Below are 20,039 nucleotides of genomic sequence, written 5' to 3' on the forward strand. Positions count from 1 at the left end.
CTCCACAGTAAAGTGTAAAATACTTCGTACCTTTTGTAAATGATTTACTTTTGAGTTGGAAACTCGAGCGACAAACATACATCACAACAAACATGGTCCAGAGGGATTTAAGTTATACCGATATTTAAAAGAAGAGCTGCAGATCGAGAAAGAAAAAGGAGATAGTTATCGATATTTGGGATTTACAACCCAACAGAAAGGGATTAAATTGCGCGTGGGGATGTGATGTAATTGTACCGTGCATGTAATGCATAGGACTAGCAGAAGGAGACGTGGTTCTGGTGGGTCCATGTCTCGCTGCTTCCTCTGACCACGCTGGTCTTTAGCCTCCATTGTCTGTGCGATGCGGTCACACATCTTTCTGCTTTGTTTGTTCTGCTTTCCGGAAAAATGGGCTCTGATTCCAAACAGCTGTTTCCCGCCTCGCACAGATCAGCTGCACGCACGCACGCACACACACACGCGCGCGCGCACACGTAGTAGGCGGAGGCAACAGACACACACACACACACACGTAGTAGGCGGAGGCAAGAAGCCACACACACACACACACACACATTGGAGGGAACCCCATCAGCTGTGGGAAGCAACACAGCTTGAACTTACTTTTTTTATCTTTTATTCTATTCTGCAGATTGTCACATTTTGAAGCGGTATTTTGGGATATGCGCCGTTGAGGACTACGGCGGGAGCTCCGTGCTACAAACCAACATCATAAGGCTGTTTTTTAAAAAGGACGGCGGTGGAGGAAGAAAAAAATAAAACAGAAAACACGGACTACAGAGGGTGGCTTTGAAAGCATGGACTACTACATGATGCCGACGGACAAGATACAGCCCTTCAAGAAGACGGAGAAGGATGTTATTGGGGGTCTCTGCAGGTGTGTAGCTGGCTATTTGTCTGTCGACGCGGTAACCGCTCGCACAAATCCCCCCTCGTGTCGCCGCGGTGCGTCTGTGATGCAGCCCGACTTCAGCTAGCATGCTAGCCGTTAGCTCCGCTGCGACGTGTTGGCAGCAGGAGCGCGGTGGCAGCACCTAGCAGCCCGGGGACCAGATGCTGCTGCCATCGGCGGCGAGGACACACGCGCGAGTTTAACCGGTGTCACTGCGCCGTGCGGCCCGGTGACGTGTAATAACACAAGGGGCACGTTTTGCGGCCATTGCGCGCAGAAATATGTAAATCAGCGCCGTGAAATCGATACATTTGCTTGCAGTTGAACGCCAACCACGTGGTAGTTAACGTGTTGTCCCGCCGCCCGACCCGAAACCGCATGCTAGAGACGCCCGGTCCTCTCCCCCCGCGGACACGTTCACCAAATCACGCGTAATGTATCCGTGGGTGCATTTAAAGCGACTACGAGGATTTGGGAAAGGGGGGCGGGTGTTGGCTTTACTATGTGCGTAGCAGCCATGGGCTGTGCCGTGTGCTAAAATTAGCTTAGCATGGCTAACCAGTTAGCTGCCAGAACGCACGGGTTTTCTCCCCGAGCCGCGTGCCCACGGACTCTCGCGTTCAAGTGAAACGTGTCGTCTCGTGAGTGTGCGTGTGTTCTTTTTTTGGGGGGGGGCATATATCTTCAACTCGTAGCAGCAGAGCAGAGAGTAGCTGCTAGCGTGGCGCTAACGGTAGAAAGCATTGTTCTCCGTGGTGCCAGGGGGCCTCCAGCAGCAGCAGCTGCTGGAGGAGGAGGTGGTGGAGGTGGAGTCACATTTCAGTGGTGCCGCCGTCCAGACGGTGCGACGCGCCCTCCGGCGGCCATGTTGGAGCTCCGCAGGCTCGGCGCGCAACAGCTGACTCCATCTGCGCGCGTGAATGTTTGTCTGGTCGGATATTTGACGTCAATGTGATGACGGACTAAGGAGCGCTTTGTCATTTGCATTTTTCATCATGATGTGCGTTTTGCAAGATTAATGATCACACATCAGATCATCTAATGAGCGGTTCCTTTTTTGCTTAGTAAACAAACATGTTTAGTCCACCGTGACTGAATTTAGCTCTGAAGGTATGGCTTCACACTTACACACTCTTCTTATACAGGAAATAACTATTTAGATCTGGGTCCGCTGACCTCATGGCACCATGGTCGCCTTCAGCCATAGTGGTTCATGCATTTCTCCCCCCAAGTAAACATGACAAGGATGGATTTGCCACTATAACCTCCCAACCCGTGGCGTGGATTGTGAGTGGGGGGCAGTGAGTTCAGCCAAACACACAGAAGTAGACCAGTGGGCTAAACTGAGGAATGTGAGGTTAAGACTAAAGCAAAGATTAAAGGTTCAAGGAGTCTGTGCCAGAGATCAGCTCATTGTGATTTATTTTAACTTTAACATCACAGCAGGTTTGTGTTATCAGTTTATCTACAATAAAGATTTTCAACAATAAGTAGCAGTCTTCTACAATATATATTTTTCGCTGTATTCTGTGTGATGTTGAAACTTTCATCTTCTACCATGGCATCGGAGAGGAGCTCCTGGCCTCTGATGGACACGCTGCCTGTGTGGACAGAGTGATGAGTGAGTCTCTCTCTCTCTCTCTTTTTAACCGGGTCCCTCAGCTTGGCCAACATCCCCCTCAGCCCGGAGACGGCCCAGGACCAGGAGAGACGAATCCGCCGTGAGATTGCCAACAGCAACGAACGCCGGCGCATGCAGAGCATCAACGCCGGTTTCCAGTCTCTAAAAACACTCCTGCCCCAAGCAGACGGGGAGAAACTCAGCAAGGTGCAGGAAACGCTCAAACACTGACGCGACGGCACCGATCAGGACCACGTGCTGCTTCTTCGGGCCGTGCAGCGCGCTCATACTCGTACTTTTTTCCGTCCCTGCCAGGCGGCCATCCTGCAGCAGACATCAGACTACATCTTTGCCTTGGAGCAGGAAAAGACGCAGCTGCTGGCACAGAACAACCACCTCAAGCGCTTCCTCCAGGTAATATCCGGTGCCATTGTTTTTCATAGTAGATTTTATTTTTATTTTTTATACCTCCGATTACCACAAACCATCCTCTGTTTTGAGCTGTAACATCTGTTTACCTGTTTTACTTTTTTTTTTTTACCACGCTGCTGTTTTGCAGCATGGGTCTTTTATAAAATACAGTGGAAACCTCTCAGATTCTGTACAAAGACTAATATTCAGCATGGCGCTTTTACCTCAAACGGCCGCTGTGTCACTGCAGGACTTTAGCGGCTCATCGCCCAAGAGGAGGCGAGTGGAGGAGAAGGACGAAGGCATCGGCTCTCCGGACACGCTGGAGGAGGAGAAAGTCGAGGAGGCGAGGAGGGAGATGTTGGAGCTCCGACAGCAACTGGACAAGGAGCGCTCGGCTCGTATGCAGCTGGAGGAACAGGTGAGTCGGTGGAATCATCTATTTCAGTAGTGCACGAGTATTAAGGCTCAACAGTGACGGCAAGAACTTCTTGTCACTAGTATTCAGCTCACCCTGTGTCACTCTGACATGTCGCCACGGGGAACAAAGAATACAAGCGCAGTGCGTGTGTTTGGGAAATAGAAAGAAATACGATAGTTACAAGTAGTGTTCCTTTCTTAAACCCCCATTTTACTTCAATTCGCCCGAACCTTTTTGTAATTCTTCGTTCATGGAAGCATGTGGGAACCAATGGTTCCCCTAAGCGTCTACCAAGACACTGCATCAGAGAGGTTGAGATAACCGTGTCTCAGTGGACGTTAACCAGCAGAACACCACGTTCCACCATTCGGTCCCACCAGCCGTTTACATCTTCTGATCCGCATGTGGGTCCGGGAAATGTTTGTCAGTCACCTGAACACGGCTGGGCCGGAACGACCAGGTATTTCCTCACTGGCTCACATCCTGGATCTACCTGAATAGCAGGTAGATACAATGGGGACTGAACAGGTGGTGGATGAGAAAAGTAAACAGCGCTGGAGATGCAGGACTGAGATATTTACAAAGAGGCAAAATGGAGCTGAGCAGTAATTCAGTGCTTTGTTTTAAAGACTTATTGAACAATGGAGTACAATGGACTCTTGGGATAAAATTGTGAACCAATAGTTTAGACTTTGATAAATTACATGAATGCACAGCAACAAAAGAAGTCAAAGTATCCTCAGTGTTTTAGGTTTATCGTTTAATCTGATTTATTCACAATAGCATTCATTGCTCTTGTGAATTCTGCAGAAGTAATTGTTGGGATTAGCGATGATGTAAAGGCCCTGCATGTGTTCTGAGGTGCTGCGGTGGTGGGTTCTGTGCTGACCTGTGTGCGCTCGGTGTGTAGGTGCGATCTCGGAACATGCTGCTGCCGGATCGTCTGAAGGTGATCACTCAGCAGGTGGAGGAGGAGCAGGCGCTCATCCAAAGTCAAACGCTGCTACGACTGCAGCAGATCCACGGTGCCGACAGACCGCCGCGCAGCCCCCAGGTCAGAGACGCTTAGGACGGAGCAGGGGTCAAAAGCTTCTGAGAGTGAGGCATTCTGGGAACTAGGCCGAACGCACACGCGGTCTCGTGGTGAGGTAACATTTTGTTTGTCCCGTCCTCCAGGTGCTGCCGTCTCCTGCCCCCACCCACCACCCCACGGTCATCGTACCGGCCCCAGCACTAACCCAGCACCACGTGGCCGTGAGCCCGTCTGCCAACACCAGCGCCGTGTCCACGTCCAGACAGAACCTGGACGCCATTGTGCAGGTAGGACACGCGCAGCCGGCCACAGTCATTTCGACGGCGTGGATGTCTACCGGAGGACTGACCGTTGGCTCCGGCGTGTGTGTTTGCTCCGCCCCCTTCTCAGGCCATCCATCACATCGAAGGCACTCGCAAGAGGAGAGCGAGCGCCGAGGAGGAGCAGAGACGGGTCGTCATCGTGAGCCCCACCCGAGCGCCCGTGAACACCGCCTGCTCGGACACAGACACCGACACAGAGGGCGAGGACTGCTGAACTAATCCAACACCCCCCACCCCCCCCACCCCCCGTGGACTCGCATACACACACACACAAACACTTAAGATACCTACTCACTGTAAGATTCCCTCCAGGAGCTTGAATACTTAAAAACTAAATCTAATTCTTTGGCATTATCCAAACTCCTAAATCCAGTGGTTAAGCTCTTTGTCGGCCTCGTACTGTAAACTCCAGGATGGTCAGCGCTCCGAGGAGACCTTTGGAGGGGTTCTACAGGCTGTTTTTCATTGTTTGAGCCGGTCCGTGGCCACATGAAAACCCTGGAGCCTCCTCGCGTAAAGAGGTCTCCGCATCAGTCCGTCCTTCTCGTGTGTTTGTGACTGTCTGCACTGACACGCTGACAGTATTATTTGTGTGACAAATCCATGGCGCCAGTACAGTGGAGAGTTGAATGTAACGACACAATAAGCGAGCTGTAAAGGGATGTGGAGTTGCAGGTGTCTCGATCACTTTGTTTCTCTTAGTGTCCTGGTCGGCCTCAGAACCCAACTTAAACTACAACAGAAGGCATTTCTAAATTAAGAAGTTAGGCAGTAAATTTGAGGAAAGATGTTAAATGAAATTATGTCTGATTTACTTGAGGAAAAAAGGTTGTGTTTTTGATACCTGAATAAGCCCTTATTGCATAAGCTGTTGAACAATTGACATTGATCGTATTTTAGTTTATTTGTTCATGTTTTTTTCCACCAGGGTAACTGAATGTTGACAGGTTAACATTTTGTTTTATTATGAATAAACACTTAAAATTGGAGGCGTTTCAGGATTTTACAGACAACCGGAGGCCTTGAGAGGAACATTGTTTTTAAGTTGTCCTTTCTTAACTGTTGGGGTTTGTTTTCACGCCACACTTAAGAAAGGCTGTTTTTATAAAGCGGAACCAGATGTTTCATATCCGGAAAACAACCAACATTTTATTGGCCGTTATCAATTCTCCATCAATGTCAGACTTTTTGACTTGATAGAACGTTAAGAAACCCGGATCAAGTTTGATGGATGTTTTTTGAGACACCTTCCCACGCCCTGTTTTTACGAAGGCTTCCGGTTTCCCTCCACAGACCTGCTGTCTGTCTCCTGCGCTTGGTTTCTCAAATTCAGTAACTATGCACTAGATTTATGGTATTTATGCAATTCCATCTCCAGTACGCTACTGGTGTGGTGAGTGCGCACCGTTGAGGGGTGTGTACATTTACGCCTACCGTGTGTGTGTGTGAAGCTGAACCCGCTTGTGTAACACAACGTGGTCTCTGCTCACAAGGTGCTCTGTCAACACTTCACACTTGGATCACGTCTATTACGTGTCCGAGTTATTCTTGATTTTGTTTTTTTTCCCGCAAAATGATATGCGCCATTTCCACAGCTCGGCATTGCTCAGAGGGGAGCAGGAGGAGTGTCTGGTTACGACGGACAGAGGAGTGAGTGGCAGCTTGCTCACATGAATATAAAAACATCACAATTTGAGCCGACCACACACTTACCGAACTCCAAGCGAGAAGGAATTCCCCGAGGAGAGGATCAGCCGCTTTAGTTCTGTACAAACGCTTTCAGTGCATCAGAAGACACGAGATGTCAAAGTACTGGATGGAAGATCTCTTCCCGAATCTCCCTTTTTCTTTTTGTGAAATGCTCCTCCGTCTGTCCACCTCATGTTGTGTTGCTTATGTTTCCCGGGACTTTGACTGGAAATCCCTGCTTGGCGCCTCCCTCCTGTCCTCCTCAATTTGGTGCGCTGACTTGATGCTGTAAACATTCCTTTTTATTTGGATTTTGTATCGGCCTTTTGATCTCTTTTTATATGTTCTGTTGCCAATTGAATGCATGTTACTAATAGCTGTTTTCTCTTCTCTAAAGCTGGCTTTTGTTTTTTCTACTGTTTTTTTTGCAGGTATATTTCTTTTTGTTTTCATGAAAACAAGAATTCTGTGTGACATTGGGTGAGATGTGCCGACATTCTCCACTCACTGACTTCAGCTTTACATCCGGATAGAATAGTATTTCTCGTCAAACCTGTTCTTAGTTCAAGGTTGTTGTTTTTTTTGGTAAACTACCAGCTGAGTTCAGGCGCCGGTTTGTGATTGGTCAGCTGAACACTTTCCCCCAAATGTTTCTGTACGTTGTGTTGCAGCACTGTTGTCTTTTGGTGGACTTTTGAGATATTTGATATAAAGCACTTGCTGTTCTGTACTGCCTGAATCGATGATGAGGAAGAATTACTATTTTTTTTTCCATTTCTTTTTTGTGAACTCTCGCTGTGAGACGACTCAACGTTTGCTTGTTTTGTTCTGCTTTTCTGTCTTTTCATTTGTCTTTCTGTGTCTGGTTTGACCATTTTGGATGACCAGCATCCTCTTTTTTTTATCATGTTTTTTTTTCCCCATCAGTCCAGGTCGATGAGAAGCTGTTATATTTTGTTTATAAAAAACTTGAGTAAACAGGCCTTTGTAAAGACGAAGAAAAATAAAATTTGTACTTTTTTTATTACACCCTTCTGCGTCCTCTGCTTTACCTGAACGCTGCATTTAATGGCGTGCTTCGTCCAACAGGAGGCGACACTGAGCGACAGCAGCAAAGAGAAGCTGCTCCGCAGCTTTGATTTCACGTTTTGATGAACACAGTTAACGACACCGACCTCTTCTAAATCTCATTTTCTGACTAAATACAATAACTAGAGACAGGTGGTGTGTGGTTGGAATATAACACTCTTTAAATGCCGCTGTATAAAACTAATAAATACACTTCTGGATTAAACATCTGCGTGTATAGTATGACGTCAAAATCAATGACTTTCTCATCGGGTTTTAAAACTACAGCATCATCAGTGTGAGTTTGTTTTGCTCTAAACATTCCTGATGGGGCCAGGCAGCTGCTGTGACACACAATGGCTGACATGGCTGCAGTTTCTCCACCGGCATGCCCTCTGACCTTCAGCCGGAGCCGTATATAAAGGCGGGGGAGATGAGGGGAAGGCCCCCGCCAACCAAAATGAAGGCTGTGCTGTGCTTGCTGTGTCTGCTGGCCCTGGCTGCCGCAGGTAAGGGGGACGGCGTGAGTTTGTCTCGCATATTTAAAATGTTCAGGGTGATTCATTCGGGATTTGTTTAAGTGTGTGTGTGTGTGTGTGTGTGTGTGTGTGTGTGTGTGTGTGTGTGTGTGTGTGTGTGTGTGTGTGTGTGTGTGTGTGTGTGTGTGTGTGGAAACGATGATCCACCGATGTCTACATAACATCTTGCTCAGTGTCTGAACGTATCGCAGCTTTGTGCGTCTGGCTCAGAGTTGGGGATCCTTCTACCGGTCTATAACGAAGGAAAGTTTTAAAGGAAGTACGTTTTATAGAGTTTAGATGAGTATTTGATAACTATTCCACTAAATGAAAAATTACCTTGAAGATGGATCATTTTGCTTCCTGCCAGTAGGTTTGAAATGTGTTCCAAAACGTTCCTGACATGTGCAGTAATCACAGCACGCGTTACTGTGTGTTGCCCTGGAGCAGTGCAGAGCTTTGTGGTTGTACAAAGGAAAAGGTCGGGGCTGAGGATGGAAAGTGTCCTTCCTGCTCAGAGAAACGCAGGGACGGCTGTGAGCATTTTGGCATTTTTTACATATCTGTAATGAATGAATACATAAGAAAACCTGTGGTGACTTTAGCGATGCGTAACTATCAAGGTGCACACACTACACACTCTGCCTGTCCACCCGTTTCACTGCTAAACCCGAGGCACCGTTGTCCTCGTCCTTCCTCTGCTTCATTTTGACCTCTGCAAGTTGCTGCAGTCACTGAATACTGCGGCCGTGTCACGGACACACGTCCCCCCCCCCCCCCCTTTGGGACGCTGGACAATGCACGCACTTCTACACATCTACCAGAAGACTCGCTGATGTTCACTTCAAATCACGAGACAATGACACGTTCTTACGATGGCCCTGCACGTCTAAAGCAGCTAAAGTCGGTGCTGCAGTGACTGTCTCAGTACAGCGTCACCCCCTCTCAGTCCGCAGAGCTGCTAATCTGTCATTCCAGTCGGCGGCGTTAGTGTCCAGGGGATGTCCCCGGGCTAAAAGAGGCACGAGAGAGCCAACCAGAGGGCACGTCGGAGCAGAAGCTCGACAGCCCCAATGCTCAACTGTTTAAGGTTACAAGAACCTTTTCAAACAGTAATGAGACGGAAAAATATCAAAGTAATGACACCCCCACCCTGCATGTGATGCTTTAGCATTTGTGTGAGCGCGGGGCTCAGTCCACTTGAATGAATGTGTGCTGAGCCACTGCTCTGAAAGCTCTGATGTAGCAACGACACCGAAAGACCAATCGCCGAGTTCCACTTGCTGTTAGCAGGCTGCTGATGCACTGACTGTTCTGGCCCGTTTGAAGAGCTACTGAGACACTGTTGCAGGGAAGGTGAGCAACAGGGCAGGAGATTAGCGGGCCGGCCTCGTCCCAATCACGGGGGGGGAGGAGTGGAGCGCCGCGCTTCACTGGAAATAGAAGCGGAATTATCCGGCCTTCTCTTCGCCCTCCGACTCTTTGTGGGGCTATTTGTGTCTCAAAGATGTCCCGTCCAGCACCCAGGCACCTGTCCCCCTCTGTCCCCCTCTGTCCCCCTCTGTCCCCGCAAACGATGCGCTCCTCGCCCCAGGCTTTAGTTCAGCAACAGCTGGCCCGAGGAACCACTCTGGCAGTCCGGGCAGAAGCAGATTCGAGGCTTCACGCTAGTACTTTCACATCCACATTTAAAACATGAAGCAACTGATAGCCAACCTTGTCATGTCATGTGAGCATCGTAGTAGCTTATCTATAGCTCCAGTGTGGCTCCCTGCAAAATCAAACACATCATGGCATCAGTCTAATAATAGAACTGAATTAATATTCAAGCTACTGGATTAGACCTTTCCACAGCAGTCGTTTTGAAATGTCATAGGACAGGTGTAACTAATGTCACTGGTTAAACATTCAGGACGTTGGTCTTGATGGAACTTTTGGTTAGACAACATTACTCTACAGCTATTCTCAGTGTACTTACATTGGATTCAGTTTGATTGAGATCAATTATCTATCAAAGAACCATGTGAGAGGGGGGCAACGGGCAGTGAGGCAAAATCTGGAGATTGCATCGGATTCGTAGAGCGTTACAGTAGATTTCCGCTCACAATTAGCACCTCGTTGGTGAAAGACATAAAGTGACTTGATATAAAGAATGTTGGACCTGGAAACTTCAGGTGACCTGAAACCCAAAACTAAACCACTGGGTGCTGAATCTCAATGACGTGTTCCCAACCCAGAAGTGACTCGAATGAGTGATTGCAGATTCAAGGCTGAGGAACACGTAGTTGTACACAATGTGATACGGGGACGCTCACGTTACATGGAGGGGTCAGCGTGATGGATGAAGACCAAAAGCTGTCACAGCTTTTACATGATAATAACCCTTCTGGATCATTGCCCAACACGAGCAAGCAGGAGGCTAATGCTAGGAAATAAGCTAACGTGGGCGATATATATGACATGCCCTTAAGACTGCTGCACACAGTAAACAAAGTGTCTTGGTCTTTTGAGGAAACTCGGTCCATACTTTATAACATACGTTCGTTGCATATCAATTCAAATAGTTACTGTTATCATGTTTTTGCTGTTTTGTTGTTCTCTGTGCAAGAAAATCAATCCTTTAAAGTAATATATTGGGTGATAAATTAACGCGACGTCAGAAAATCCATTATTCTATTATAGAACTCGTAGCCGTGTTGTCATCGGTCCTCCACACAACTGTCCTCCGTACGGCTGCTTCAAATAGTCCTCTTTAGTGTCTCCCTACAAGGAGCTGAAATGTGAGTCTTAACTCTGCGAGGTGTTGAACATCTGATCCGTCTTGACCAGTGACCGAGCACGGGTCAAACACCGATGTAACGGAACAAGGTGGCTGGTCGGCATTCCCCGGCTGGATGGTGCAGTCTGAGTTCTGAGTTCCCAACACCTTCCATTGAAGTGTTAGTGATGAATAGTCCTCTGATCCTAACTACACATGGTATTTGACTTGGGGCATTCAAAGAGACACCAGCCCACAGTTCTCTGGTCTCATCACATGTCTCCTCCTCTTAGATCTTCTGACCAGACCCGCCGTCCACGATGAGGATTCTCTGGTGCATCTGCAGCTCCAGCAGCCTGAGGGAGATCCCTTCTCCTGTGGATGTGATGGAACAGAGGAACACGCAAGCCAGAGCTCCTCCAACGACACCCCAGCCCCAGAGAGGGCCATTTGCCAGCCCTGCAAACCTCCATCAGCTGTAGACACTGAGGCAGATTCCGCTTTGACCTCGGAGCATGAAGAGGAGGAGGATGCTCCCACTGAGGAAATTACAGGTGATGGAGAGAAAGAGGCTCTTCCTGTATCTCAGGAAGAGCTAGAAGAAGAGGAAGAGACATCTGAGGAGAAGCCTGATGATCAAGGCTTGGAAGAGGAGGAAGTATCTGAGGAGGTTGCATTGTCTGAAGAGGAAAAAATAAAGCAAGGCGAGGCAGAAGCAGAGGAGGAATTATCCAGTGAGGAAGAAGACGTGAATAAACCTCAGGAAGAAGTTGCAGAGGTGAAAGAAGCTGCTGCTGCAGAAGAAGCAGCCGAGGAGCCAGAAGGTGAAGACACACAGGACGATACAGAGGCAACTGAGGAGGAGGATGTGGAGACCTCCATCCATGAGGGCACAGAGGAGGAAGCTCTCCAAGACCATGTCCAGGAGGTGACAGTGGAGGAGGCCCTTATCGATGTCGAGGAGGTGACGGTGGAGGAGGTGACGGTGGAGGAGGCACCTGTCGATGTCAAGGAAGTGACAGTGGAGGAGGCCCCTGTCGATGTGGAGGAGGTGAAGGTGGAGGAGGTATCTGTCGATGTGGAGGAGGTGACGGAGGAGAAGGCCCCTGTCGATGTGGAGGAGGTGACGGTCGAGGAGGTATCTGTCGATGTGGAGGAGGTGACGGTGGAGGAGGTATCTGTCGGTGTGGAGGAGGTGACGGAGGAGAAGGCCCCTGTCGATGTGGAGGAGATGACGGTGGAGGAGGCCCCTGTCGATGTGGAGGAGGTGTCTTTAGAGGAGCCTGCACCGTCAAAAACCAACAAAGGTACAAAAACCATTTTTAGATGGTGCTTTATCACAAGTGTAACTCTCCTCTCCCCTTCAAATAAAAAGCTGTATCAGAAGGTGACGTATGTATGAGAAGGTGACGTATGTATGAGAAGGTGACGTATGTATCAGAAGGTGACGTATGTATCAGAAGGTGACGGATGTATCAGAAGGTGACGTATGTATCAGAAGGTGACGTATGTATCAGAAGGTGACGTATGTATCAGAAGGTGACGTATGTATCAGAAGGTGACGTATGTATCAGAAGGTGACGGATGTATCAGAAGGTGACGGATGTATCAGAAGGTGACGTATGTATCAGAAGGTGACGTATGTATCAGAAGGTGACGTATGTATCAGAAGGTGACGTATGTATCAGAAGGTGACGGATGTATCAGAAGGTGACGGATGTATCAGAAGGTGACGGATGTATCAGAAGGTGACGGATGTATCAGAAGGTGACGGATGTATCAGAAGGTGACGTATGTATCAGAAGGTGACGGGTGTATCAGAAGGTGACGGGTGTATCAGAAGGTGACGGATGTATCAGAAGGTGACGTATGTATCAGAAGGTGACGTATGTATCAGAAGGTGACGTATGTATCAGAAGGTGACGTATGTATCAGAAGGTGACGTATGTATCAGAAGGTGACGGATGTATCAGAAGGTGACGGATGTATCAGAAGGTGACGGATGTATCAGAAGGTGACGTATGTATCAGAAGGTGACGGATGTATCAGAAGGTGACGTATGTATCAGAAGGTGACGTATGTATCAGAAGGTGACGTATGTATCAGAAGGTGACGTATGTATCAGAAGGTGACGTATGTATCAGAAGGTGACGGATGTCTTCTCATGACACCACCCTCTCCACTGCAGGGATCCTGTCACAGTAAATCTCTGCCCATCCAGTCGCTGCTTCAAATGAGGAAAACCAGCTTTTCTCTGATGTCTGGCTGTTGACACGTTCTTTAAATGATGACAGTCTTTAAAAGAGATCCCCATCTACTTCACTCTTCCATCTTCATCACTTCATTAGGGCGTTTATTTGATTCTTCGAACTTCATGTCCACAGGAACTGATTTCAACAGCCAGTAAAAAGTCCTGCGTCACAGTTTTGACACGATTACTGTTCCATTTTTAGCTTTTGAAATAACATCTTGAGAGTTTGGGATGACAAAGCAAAATCTTGAGATGATATATCAAGATATCATTACGCAGAGGTGGAAATGATTTACCAACTGAACTGAACAATGCCAAGTAATCTTGAGAGAGAAAAGTAAGACAAAAATGTCAGAAGAGAAACAGCAGATCATTAAGAATAGTGACAAAATAATATATATTTTTTGAAAGATCCATCAAATTAGTGAACTTGGAAATGTTTCATCATTGTACCTGATGTCTGAGGATTTTAACAACTGTCTGATAGTCTAATTAATGGATTTTTAATGGTTTATAATCCTTCATCAATGTTTCTTGAGCAATAAAAGTCCATTGAAGACGACAGGTTTTGGGTTTCCACCTTGTGAAAACCCTTTTTGGTTACTGTTTTTCCTCATCTAACAGAACTAAGCACTTTAATTCAGCGTGAGGACAACTCAAAAACGTTCCCTTTGGAAATAAGCCACCGGACATCCAGACTTTATTAATACCATCTAACAGAGGATAGACACCAGCCTCAGGGATTGCAGAACAACCTGTCAAGGGTCAATCATTCAACTTACTTAACTGAAAGCTGTGAATGGGAAAATGTTGCTTAGTTAGAACGTGTTAGTAAATGATGACCATTGTGGCATTTATCAGACGGGGTGGGAATGACAGCAAAGGTCTTTCTCTGTGACGCAGTGCTCAGCTGAAAGGGAATTAGCCACAACCTCTGGTACTGGAATAAGAAAACCAAAATAGCAGAGGAAAGGAATAGATGGACAACAGCATGATATAACAGTTGGGAGGGTACTCGCCCCCCCCCACATGGTCTTGTCAATCACGGCCCAGGAGACCATTTTCATGGAGGAGCACTTTTATTTTCAGGATTCTTTCCTAATTGGATGAGAGGACGTGGTTGATTTGACCGACTTTGCAGAAAACAGCAACATTGTGTTGCAGACTGAGCATTATTTTCACAGGTTGCTTTAACTCTCTGATCCTCCAATCAGATCATCGGGCACCAGGCCCGACACTGAGGGACCGCTCCCACATCGTGGACACGCTGCGATTGGCTACTTCTGAACCCTCAACTGAGCTCTCAGGTGAGCATCAAAGACAAAGACAACCCAGGACAAATCATTACACCAAAAAGCACTCATTCACACACTCTGGGTACAAAACCACCTCCCGCTGATCACAAATAGCGTCCTCATTGACGGACTCTGCTGTGCTGCCCACGCTTTAAATGTCTTTCAGAAGCTTTGCCATGTAAACGGCTGTACTTTTTTTTATTGAAAGGAAGGTTGTTTACAGCAACGCTGTCGATGGAAAAGCAAAACAGATGTGTTTGCATGAGAATGAATGGAAGTTTGAGACAATTTGGGGGGATTTTCTGCAGAAACGAGACTGAAAATTGCTTCATGATGTCGAGGTCCCGGGGCTGTTGTGTGTACTGTTTGCATGTGTGTGTGTGTGTGTGTGTGTGTGTGTGTGTGTGTGCGTGTGTGTGTGTGTGTGTGTGTGTGTGTGTGTGAGCGTGCAGACACGCCTTGAGGCAGGTGATTAATCACAGCGAAATGTGTAACTCTGTCCTCGGCCATGAAAGCCTCTCTGTTCTCCTGAACAAGACTGGTCCATTTCAAAGAGCTGCAGCGGAGCCGGTCTTCTAATCACCTCGGCTCGATTCAATAAACTTTATGAGGGCGATTCGTCACGCACTGCCAAAAGGACCGTTGTAATCAGCAGTGGTAGCAGGAGCATTAATAACAATCTTGTCCGAAACGTCCTCTCGCCTCAATACACCCCACGTTCTGTCTGTCTTTCTAGCGTCTATGAAGAAGCTGCTGCACATCTACCACACTGCCATCAAGCCAATGGAGCAGGCCTACAAGTACAACGAGCTCAGGCAGCATGAAGTCACAGGTGAACTAGCTCCCTGCGTCAGACGGAACAGCCTGGAAAGAGAAGCGACTGGCGAATGGCCTGCTCGAAATAGGAATTCACACACACACACACACACACACACACACACACACACACACACACACACACACACACACTGATGGCACGGCCTTCAGGAGAATTGGTTTTGTGGAGTAGCTTTACAGTCTGCTTCCACAGCAGTAGTCTGCTCGCAGGGCCAAAGGTCACCGCGTCTGTCAAGGATTTAAAGGCCCACAAGTACAAAGAGAAGAGCTCTATGCTCAACAACATTAACAGCTCCTCCGTGAATGAATGAACTGGAGTCCCACTAAGCTTGAGAAGCACAAATAAAGTCATGATTAAAAAGAAATAGAGCCAGGAACTGACATTATTTAAAGCAGGCGCACAGCGAGGCACAATAAGCACTCTGTCTGAGGAGAGTTAAAGGGGATGTTGTGGGGGCCGGACTGCCTACAACTTTGTTCCATTGCACTTGAGGGCAGGGAGTATTATTTATGCTGCGGAGCAGGAGGAGGTCTTCTCACTGTGGCATGTGACTCTAGGACCCCTTGTGGAGCAGAATGGAAAGATCTCTGCAGGACTGTCGGGGGTCACACATTTCCTTTCAGTCTGCCCATGTGATTTGGTTATTTACTGTGTGCTTGTGTGAATGTTAACAGATCAACTGAAGCTGAATTTATTTTCTCTTTTTCTGTCTCAAATCACTTCGTTGTTCACCCGTCTTTAACAAAAACTCTGTAGATGGAGAGATCACCTCCAAGCCCATGGTTTTGTTCCTGGGACCATGGAGTGTCGGCAAGTCCTCCATGATCAACTACCTGCTGGGTCTTCACGGCACCTCACAGGAACTCTACACAGGTTCACACTGATGTGGCTTTGTTATAATGAGAGTAGTCCAGAGTACCGATGAAGGATATCGATCGGAACGTATCAGATAAAAATGAACTGAATCCACGAACCAATGAATGAGCTTGACCCAACGATGTCAAATCATCTCCCCTCATCCTTCGCCCAGGTGCGGAGCCCACTACCTCGGAGTACACCGTCATAATGAACGGTGAGAAGTTCCGCTCCATAGAGGGCATCGTCATGGCAGCAGACAGCTCCAGGTCCTTCTCTCCCCTGGAGAAGTTTGGCCAGGGCTTCCTGGAGCGGCTGGTGGGCATCGAGATGCCCCACAAGCTGCTGGAGAGGGTCACCTTCGTCGACACGCCCGGCGTCATTGAAAACCGCAAGCAGCAGGAGAGAGGTGGCCGACGCCGCGTCTCTGTGTCCAAGCCACACACAACTGTTAATACTGTTAATAACTCTTAATACATCACGCACAGCGTGCAATCACATGTGGACACACACACACACACACACACACAAACACAGACAACCACAACACGTGAGGGATCAAGTTACAACGGGTGTGAAATTGAAGGTTTCCTGTGGCTTAAGAAGCACAACCTTTTTGTGATATGATCAAGGTGATGATTAACAACACAAGTTTCTCTGTGTCCTTGGTTCTTTCTGGTGTCTTCTCAGGTTACCCGTACAACGAGGTGTGCCAGTGGTTCATCGATCGGGCGGATCTGATCTTCCAGGTGTTCGACCCCACCAAGCTGGACGTGGGCAGCGAGCTGGAGATGCTTTTCAGGCAGATGAAGGGCCGCGAGTCCCAGATTCGCCTCATCCTCAACAAGGCCGACAGTCTTTCCACCCAGGACCTGATGAGGGTCTACGGGGCCCTGTTCTGGAGCATGGCGCCCCTCATCAACGTCACAGAGCCCCCGCGGGTGTACGTCAGCTCCTTCTGGCCTCAGGACTACGCCGCGGACACTAGCCGGGAGCTGTTCATGAAGGAGGAGACCTCTCTGCTGGAGGACCTCAACCAGGCATGATTTCTCTTCTTCTTACCCGCTTGTCTTTGTGGATCCAAAGTAGATCCCCAGCTCCCTCACCTCCTTCTAAAGAGTCCCTGAGAAATGCGTTTGACTTGGTCCTAAAGAAAGAGAATTGTGGCCTAATATCACCAAACACTTTGCATTACACACTGTGACTAGTTTGTCTCTTCTCATTTCCTCCCCTGCAGGTGATTGAGAACCAAATGGAGAACAAGATCGCGTTCATCCGCCAGCACGCCATCCGCGTGCGCATCCACGCCCTGCTGGTCGACCGCTACCTCCAGACCTACCACGACAAGCTGGGCTGGTTTAGCGACCCCCACGAGGTGCTCCGAGACATCGTCGACGACCCGGACAAGTACTACATCTTCAAATCCATCCTGGCCAAAACCAACGTGAGCAAGTTCGACCTGCCCAACAAGGAGGCCTACCAGGACTTCTTTGGCGTGAACCCGGTTTCCAGCTTCAAGCAGCTCTCCTCCCACTGCAGCTGGACCGGCGGCTGCCTGCTGGAGAAGATCGAGAGGACCATCTCGCACGAGCTCCCGGCCCTGCTGGGCAGCGCCAGCAAGGCGGCGGAGGCGCCGGCGAAGGCCGCGCCGGCGCCTCCGCCGCCGCTCCCCGGCACCTGCGAGGGTCCCGGGTGCCAGGAGAAACCCAAGAACCGCTGGAGGAGTCAGTGAGACGGAGGAGGAGGAGGAGGAGGCAGATGGCGAAGATGACGAGCAACAGCAAGGAGAGAGCTTCCTCAAATAATCCTCACTGCTGTGGTTTTCAGAACTTGGTACGGAGAGACTGAGCAGGGTCGAGGGACAGAGGGTGGAACCATGCACCAAGCAGCAAACCTCTGGTACGCATTGTCCTACAGGACACCAAACAACCAGCCAAAGAGGCTTGAAATCCACTTTCCATCCGGGCGCATTTCCGAGCTGCAATAAATGTCTGCAAGAGAAACATGCGAGTCGTCGTCAACAGTCCCGTGTCCGTGTAACCGTTCATGTGAATTCATCTGAGACGGACTTTTCCTGGTTTCCTCACGCTTTTCAAGTGTGTACATTATTTATTATTTGAAGTTCTCTGCTTCAGAGGAAGATGCCGGCAGCGGTTGCTCCTCCAATGTAGTGCAGTTCAATTCTGCCACACTTCAAACCGCTGTGCTGTTGTTATTGCCTCTGGAAGCTTATTTGTCTCTTAGTGTTATATTGAGCATGGACTCAACCATGTTTAATCGCTGCACTGTAAGGTACTACTGGATACTCTGCTCTATTGTTACAGAAGCACATTTTATTTCAAATGATGTCAGTGCTGCACTGGGACTGATCGACTGAATACAACAACCTCAGTTAATCGTAGCTTTCTGTTCATGTATTTGGTGCCTTGTCAGCCCCTCTGAACTGTTGCTAGTCTTACCTCAACATGGGTACATTTCCCTATAAAAATGTAATGTGTCATTATTCCTTTAGGTTTGTCTGTATTTGTCATCCTTTTGAGTAAACAACTAAATTCAAAACTGCACACTTGTGGTTTCCTTTTTATGGATATGAAGACAAATTGTGAGTCCTCCGCTGACACAGCAAAGGTAAATATGCGAGCTAAAAGCAGGTGCTCTCATCCTCACACCGCTGCTTCTGATTAAATGTGCAACCAACGGATGAGCACACATTAGCCCAACGATTCCAGTAACAGCTGCAATGTGATAGCGGGTTATTCTCTGCTGCAGTGACCACAGGAAGCCACCAGGAGGCGCCCCAATGATGTGTCAGTCAGACTTACTGCGTAGCACAGTGCAAGGAGATAGGAAGCTGTTTCATTCATGTAGGTTGGATTTTTCATGCAGGTTAAAGGAGAAAAAAAGGGGGCAATTTCCTGCAAGAGAAAAATAAAAAAACGTCTCCTTAAGGACAGCAGCCTGTTACAGAGGATGCAGGTCATATTATATATTATATTCATATTTGTCTCTGCTGATACTTGACCATCATCACGTCTTGTTATATCCTTACCTTACTTGTTGTTTTGGTCTGAAGTATTTGGGATGAAAAGGTTCACACTACAAATAGGAAATGGTAAGCACATGCTGGATGAGTGTTCTAAAGTACATTGTGTGTGTAACGCTGTGTTTGCATGCAGTCATACACTCACACAAGCCTGGCTCAACAGTTTCACCCCCAGTGGGGAAGACATCTGCAAATGACTTCCTTTAACCCCACTCCAGACATTTCTTTCTGTAAACATTTTCCTTCTACGGCTCTCTCATAATTGTCATCTGGTGACATAAATATTCCGAAAAATTCTGAAATATTTATAAATAGTCTGACATTATGTCTCTGTCCATTTGTTCATTTTCCCTTAGTGGGTCAACATGATGTCAATATAAAGCCATTTTACCTTTTTAGTTCAGCGTTTAGTGAAGAGTGTGACATTGGGTTGACAGAGATTCCTTCTAAATAAATGTTAACAATGACCAACGCTAACATTTGGATGTCTTTGTCGTGCTTGTTTATCGCTTCGGCTAATTATTGCAAAGAAGGACAAGTCAACCAGTGCAGCCGGGAATGTCATTAACTAAAACATATTATTAAAGAAATATCTTACAGATCCATGATGTTAACTGTGTGGTGACACTAAGGCAAAACTTATCATCAAATTCTTCTGAGCAGAAACTTTTGTGTGATTTTTAATAGAAATCCATCCATTGCCTTGTTCAAAGTCCTGTTTGGTCCAAAAAAAAAAAACAACACGCTGGTTATACTGCATATGGGCTTTTTCAAAAAATGGGACACATTCAAGAAAAGGCCTAGTTGTTTAATACAAGATGAGTTCAAACTATTTATCTCCATATTCTTCGTCGGCTTGGGCCTTCACTTGTGCTTCTTCCATCAGATGTCCTGCAGCTGACCCTGAGCTCCGGGGCAGGGAGTTAGCTTGTGTCACCTGACACAGGGCACGAACACACCTGTGCATGTGTAACAAGTGCTAAAGGTGTAAATATTCTGTGCACTATCTGTGTTTGTTGA

At 47.7% G+C, this 20,039-nt stretch overlaps 2 protein-coding genes across 5 annotated transcripts; both read left to right on the forward strand.

Annotated features, from left to right (window-relative positions):
* The first annotated feature begins 507 nt into the window (after positions 1 to 507).
* Positions 508 to 7,422, forward strand: LOC119218673 (transcription factor AP-4-like). 4 transcript variants are annotated; one of them, XM_037473282.2, is made up of 7 exons: positions 508 to 880; positions 2,558 to 2,723; positions 2,832 to 2,930; positions 3,178 to 3,348; positions 4,259 to 4,402; positions 4,525 to 4,668; positions 4,772 to 7,422. In XM_037473282.2, the coding sequence occupies exons 1-7, from the start codon at positions 801 to 803 to the stop codon at positions 4,916 to 4,918; spliced, it is 951 nt and encodes a 316-aa protein (XP_037329179.1). In that variant the 5' UTR covers positions 508 to 800; the 3' UTR covers positions 4,919 to 7,422. The 4 variants fall into 4 exon arrangements, with proteins under 4 accessions (XP_037329179.1, XP_062420517.1, XP_037329182.1 ...); XM_062564533.1 differs by lacking the exon at positions 508 to 880 and adding an exon at positions 910 to 1,326; XM_037473285.2 differs by lacking the exon at positions 508 to 880 and adding an exon at positions 1,359 to 2,186.
* A 419-nt stretch (positions 7,423 to 7,841) lies between these two features.
* On the forward strand, positions 7,842 to 18,538 carry LOC119218670 (sarcalumenin-like). The gene is made up of 8 exons (XM_062564689.1): positions 7,842 to 7,970; positions 11,031 to 12,044; positions 14,203 to 14,295; positions 15,020 to 15,115; positions 15,878 to 15,994; positions 16,152 to 16,385; positions 16,667 to 17,016; positions 17,214 to 18,538. The coding sequence occupies exons 1-8, from the start codon at positions 7,850 to 7,852 to the stop codon at positions 17,706 to 17,708; spliced, it is 2,520 nt and encodes an 839-aa protein (XP_062420673.1). The 5' UTR covers positions 7,842 to 7,849; the 3' UTR covers positions 17,709 to 18,538.
* The last annotated feature ends 1,501 nt before the right edge of the window (positions 18,539 to 20,039 follow it).

The sequence above is a fragment of the Pungitius pungitius genome, chromosome 9 (assembly GCF_949316345.1).
Source record: "Pungitius pungitius chromosome 9, fPunPun2.1, whole genome shotgun sequence".
Lineage (NCBI taxonomy): Eukaryota > Metazoa > Chordata > Actinopteri > Perciformes > Gasterosteidae > Pungitius > Pungitius pungitius.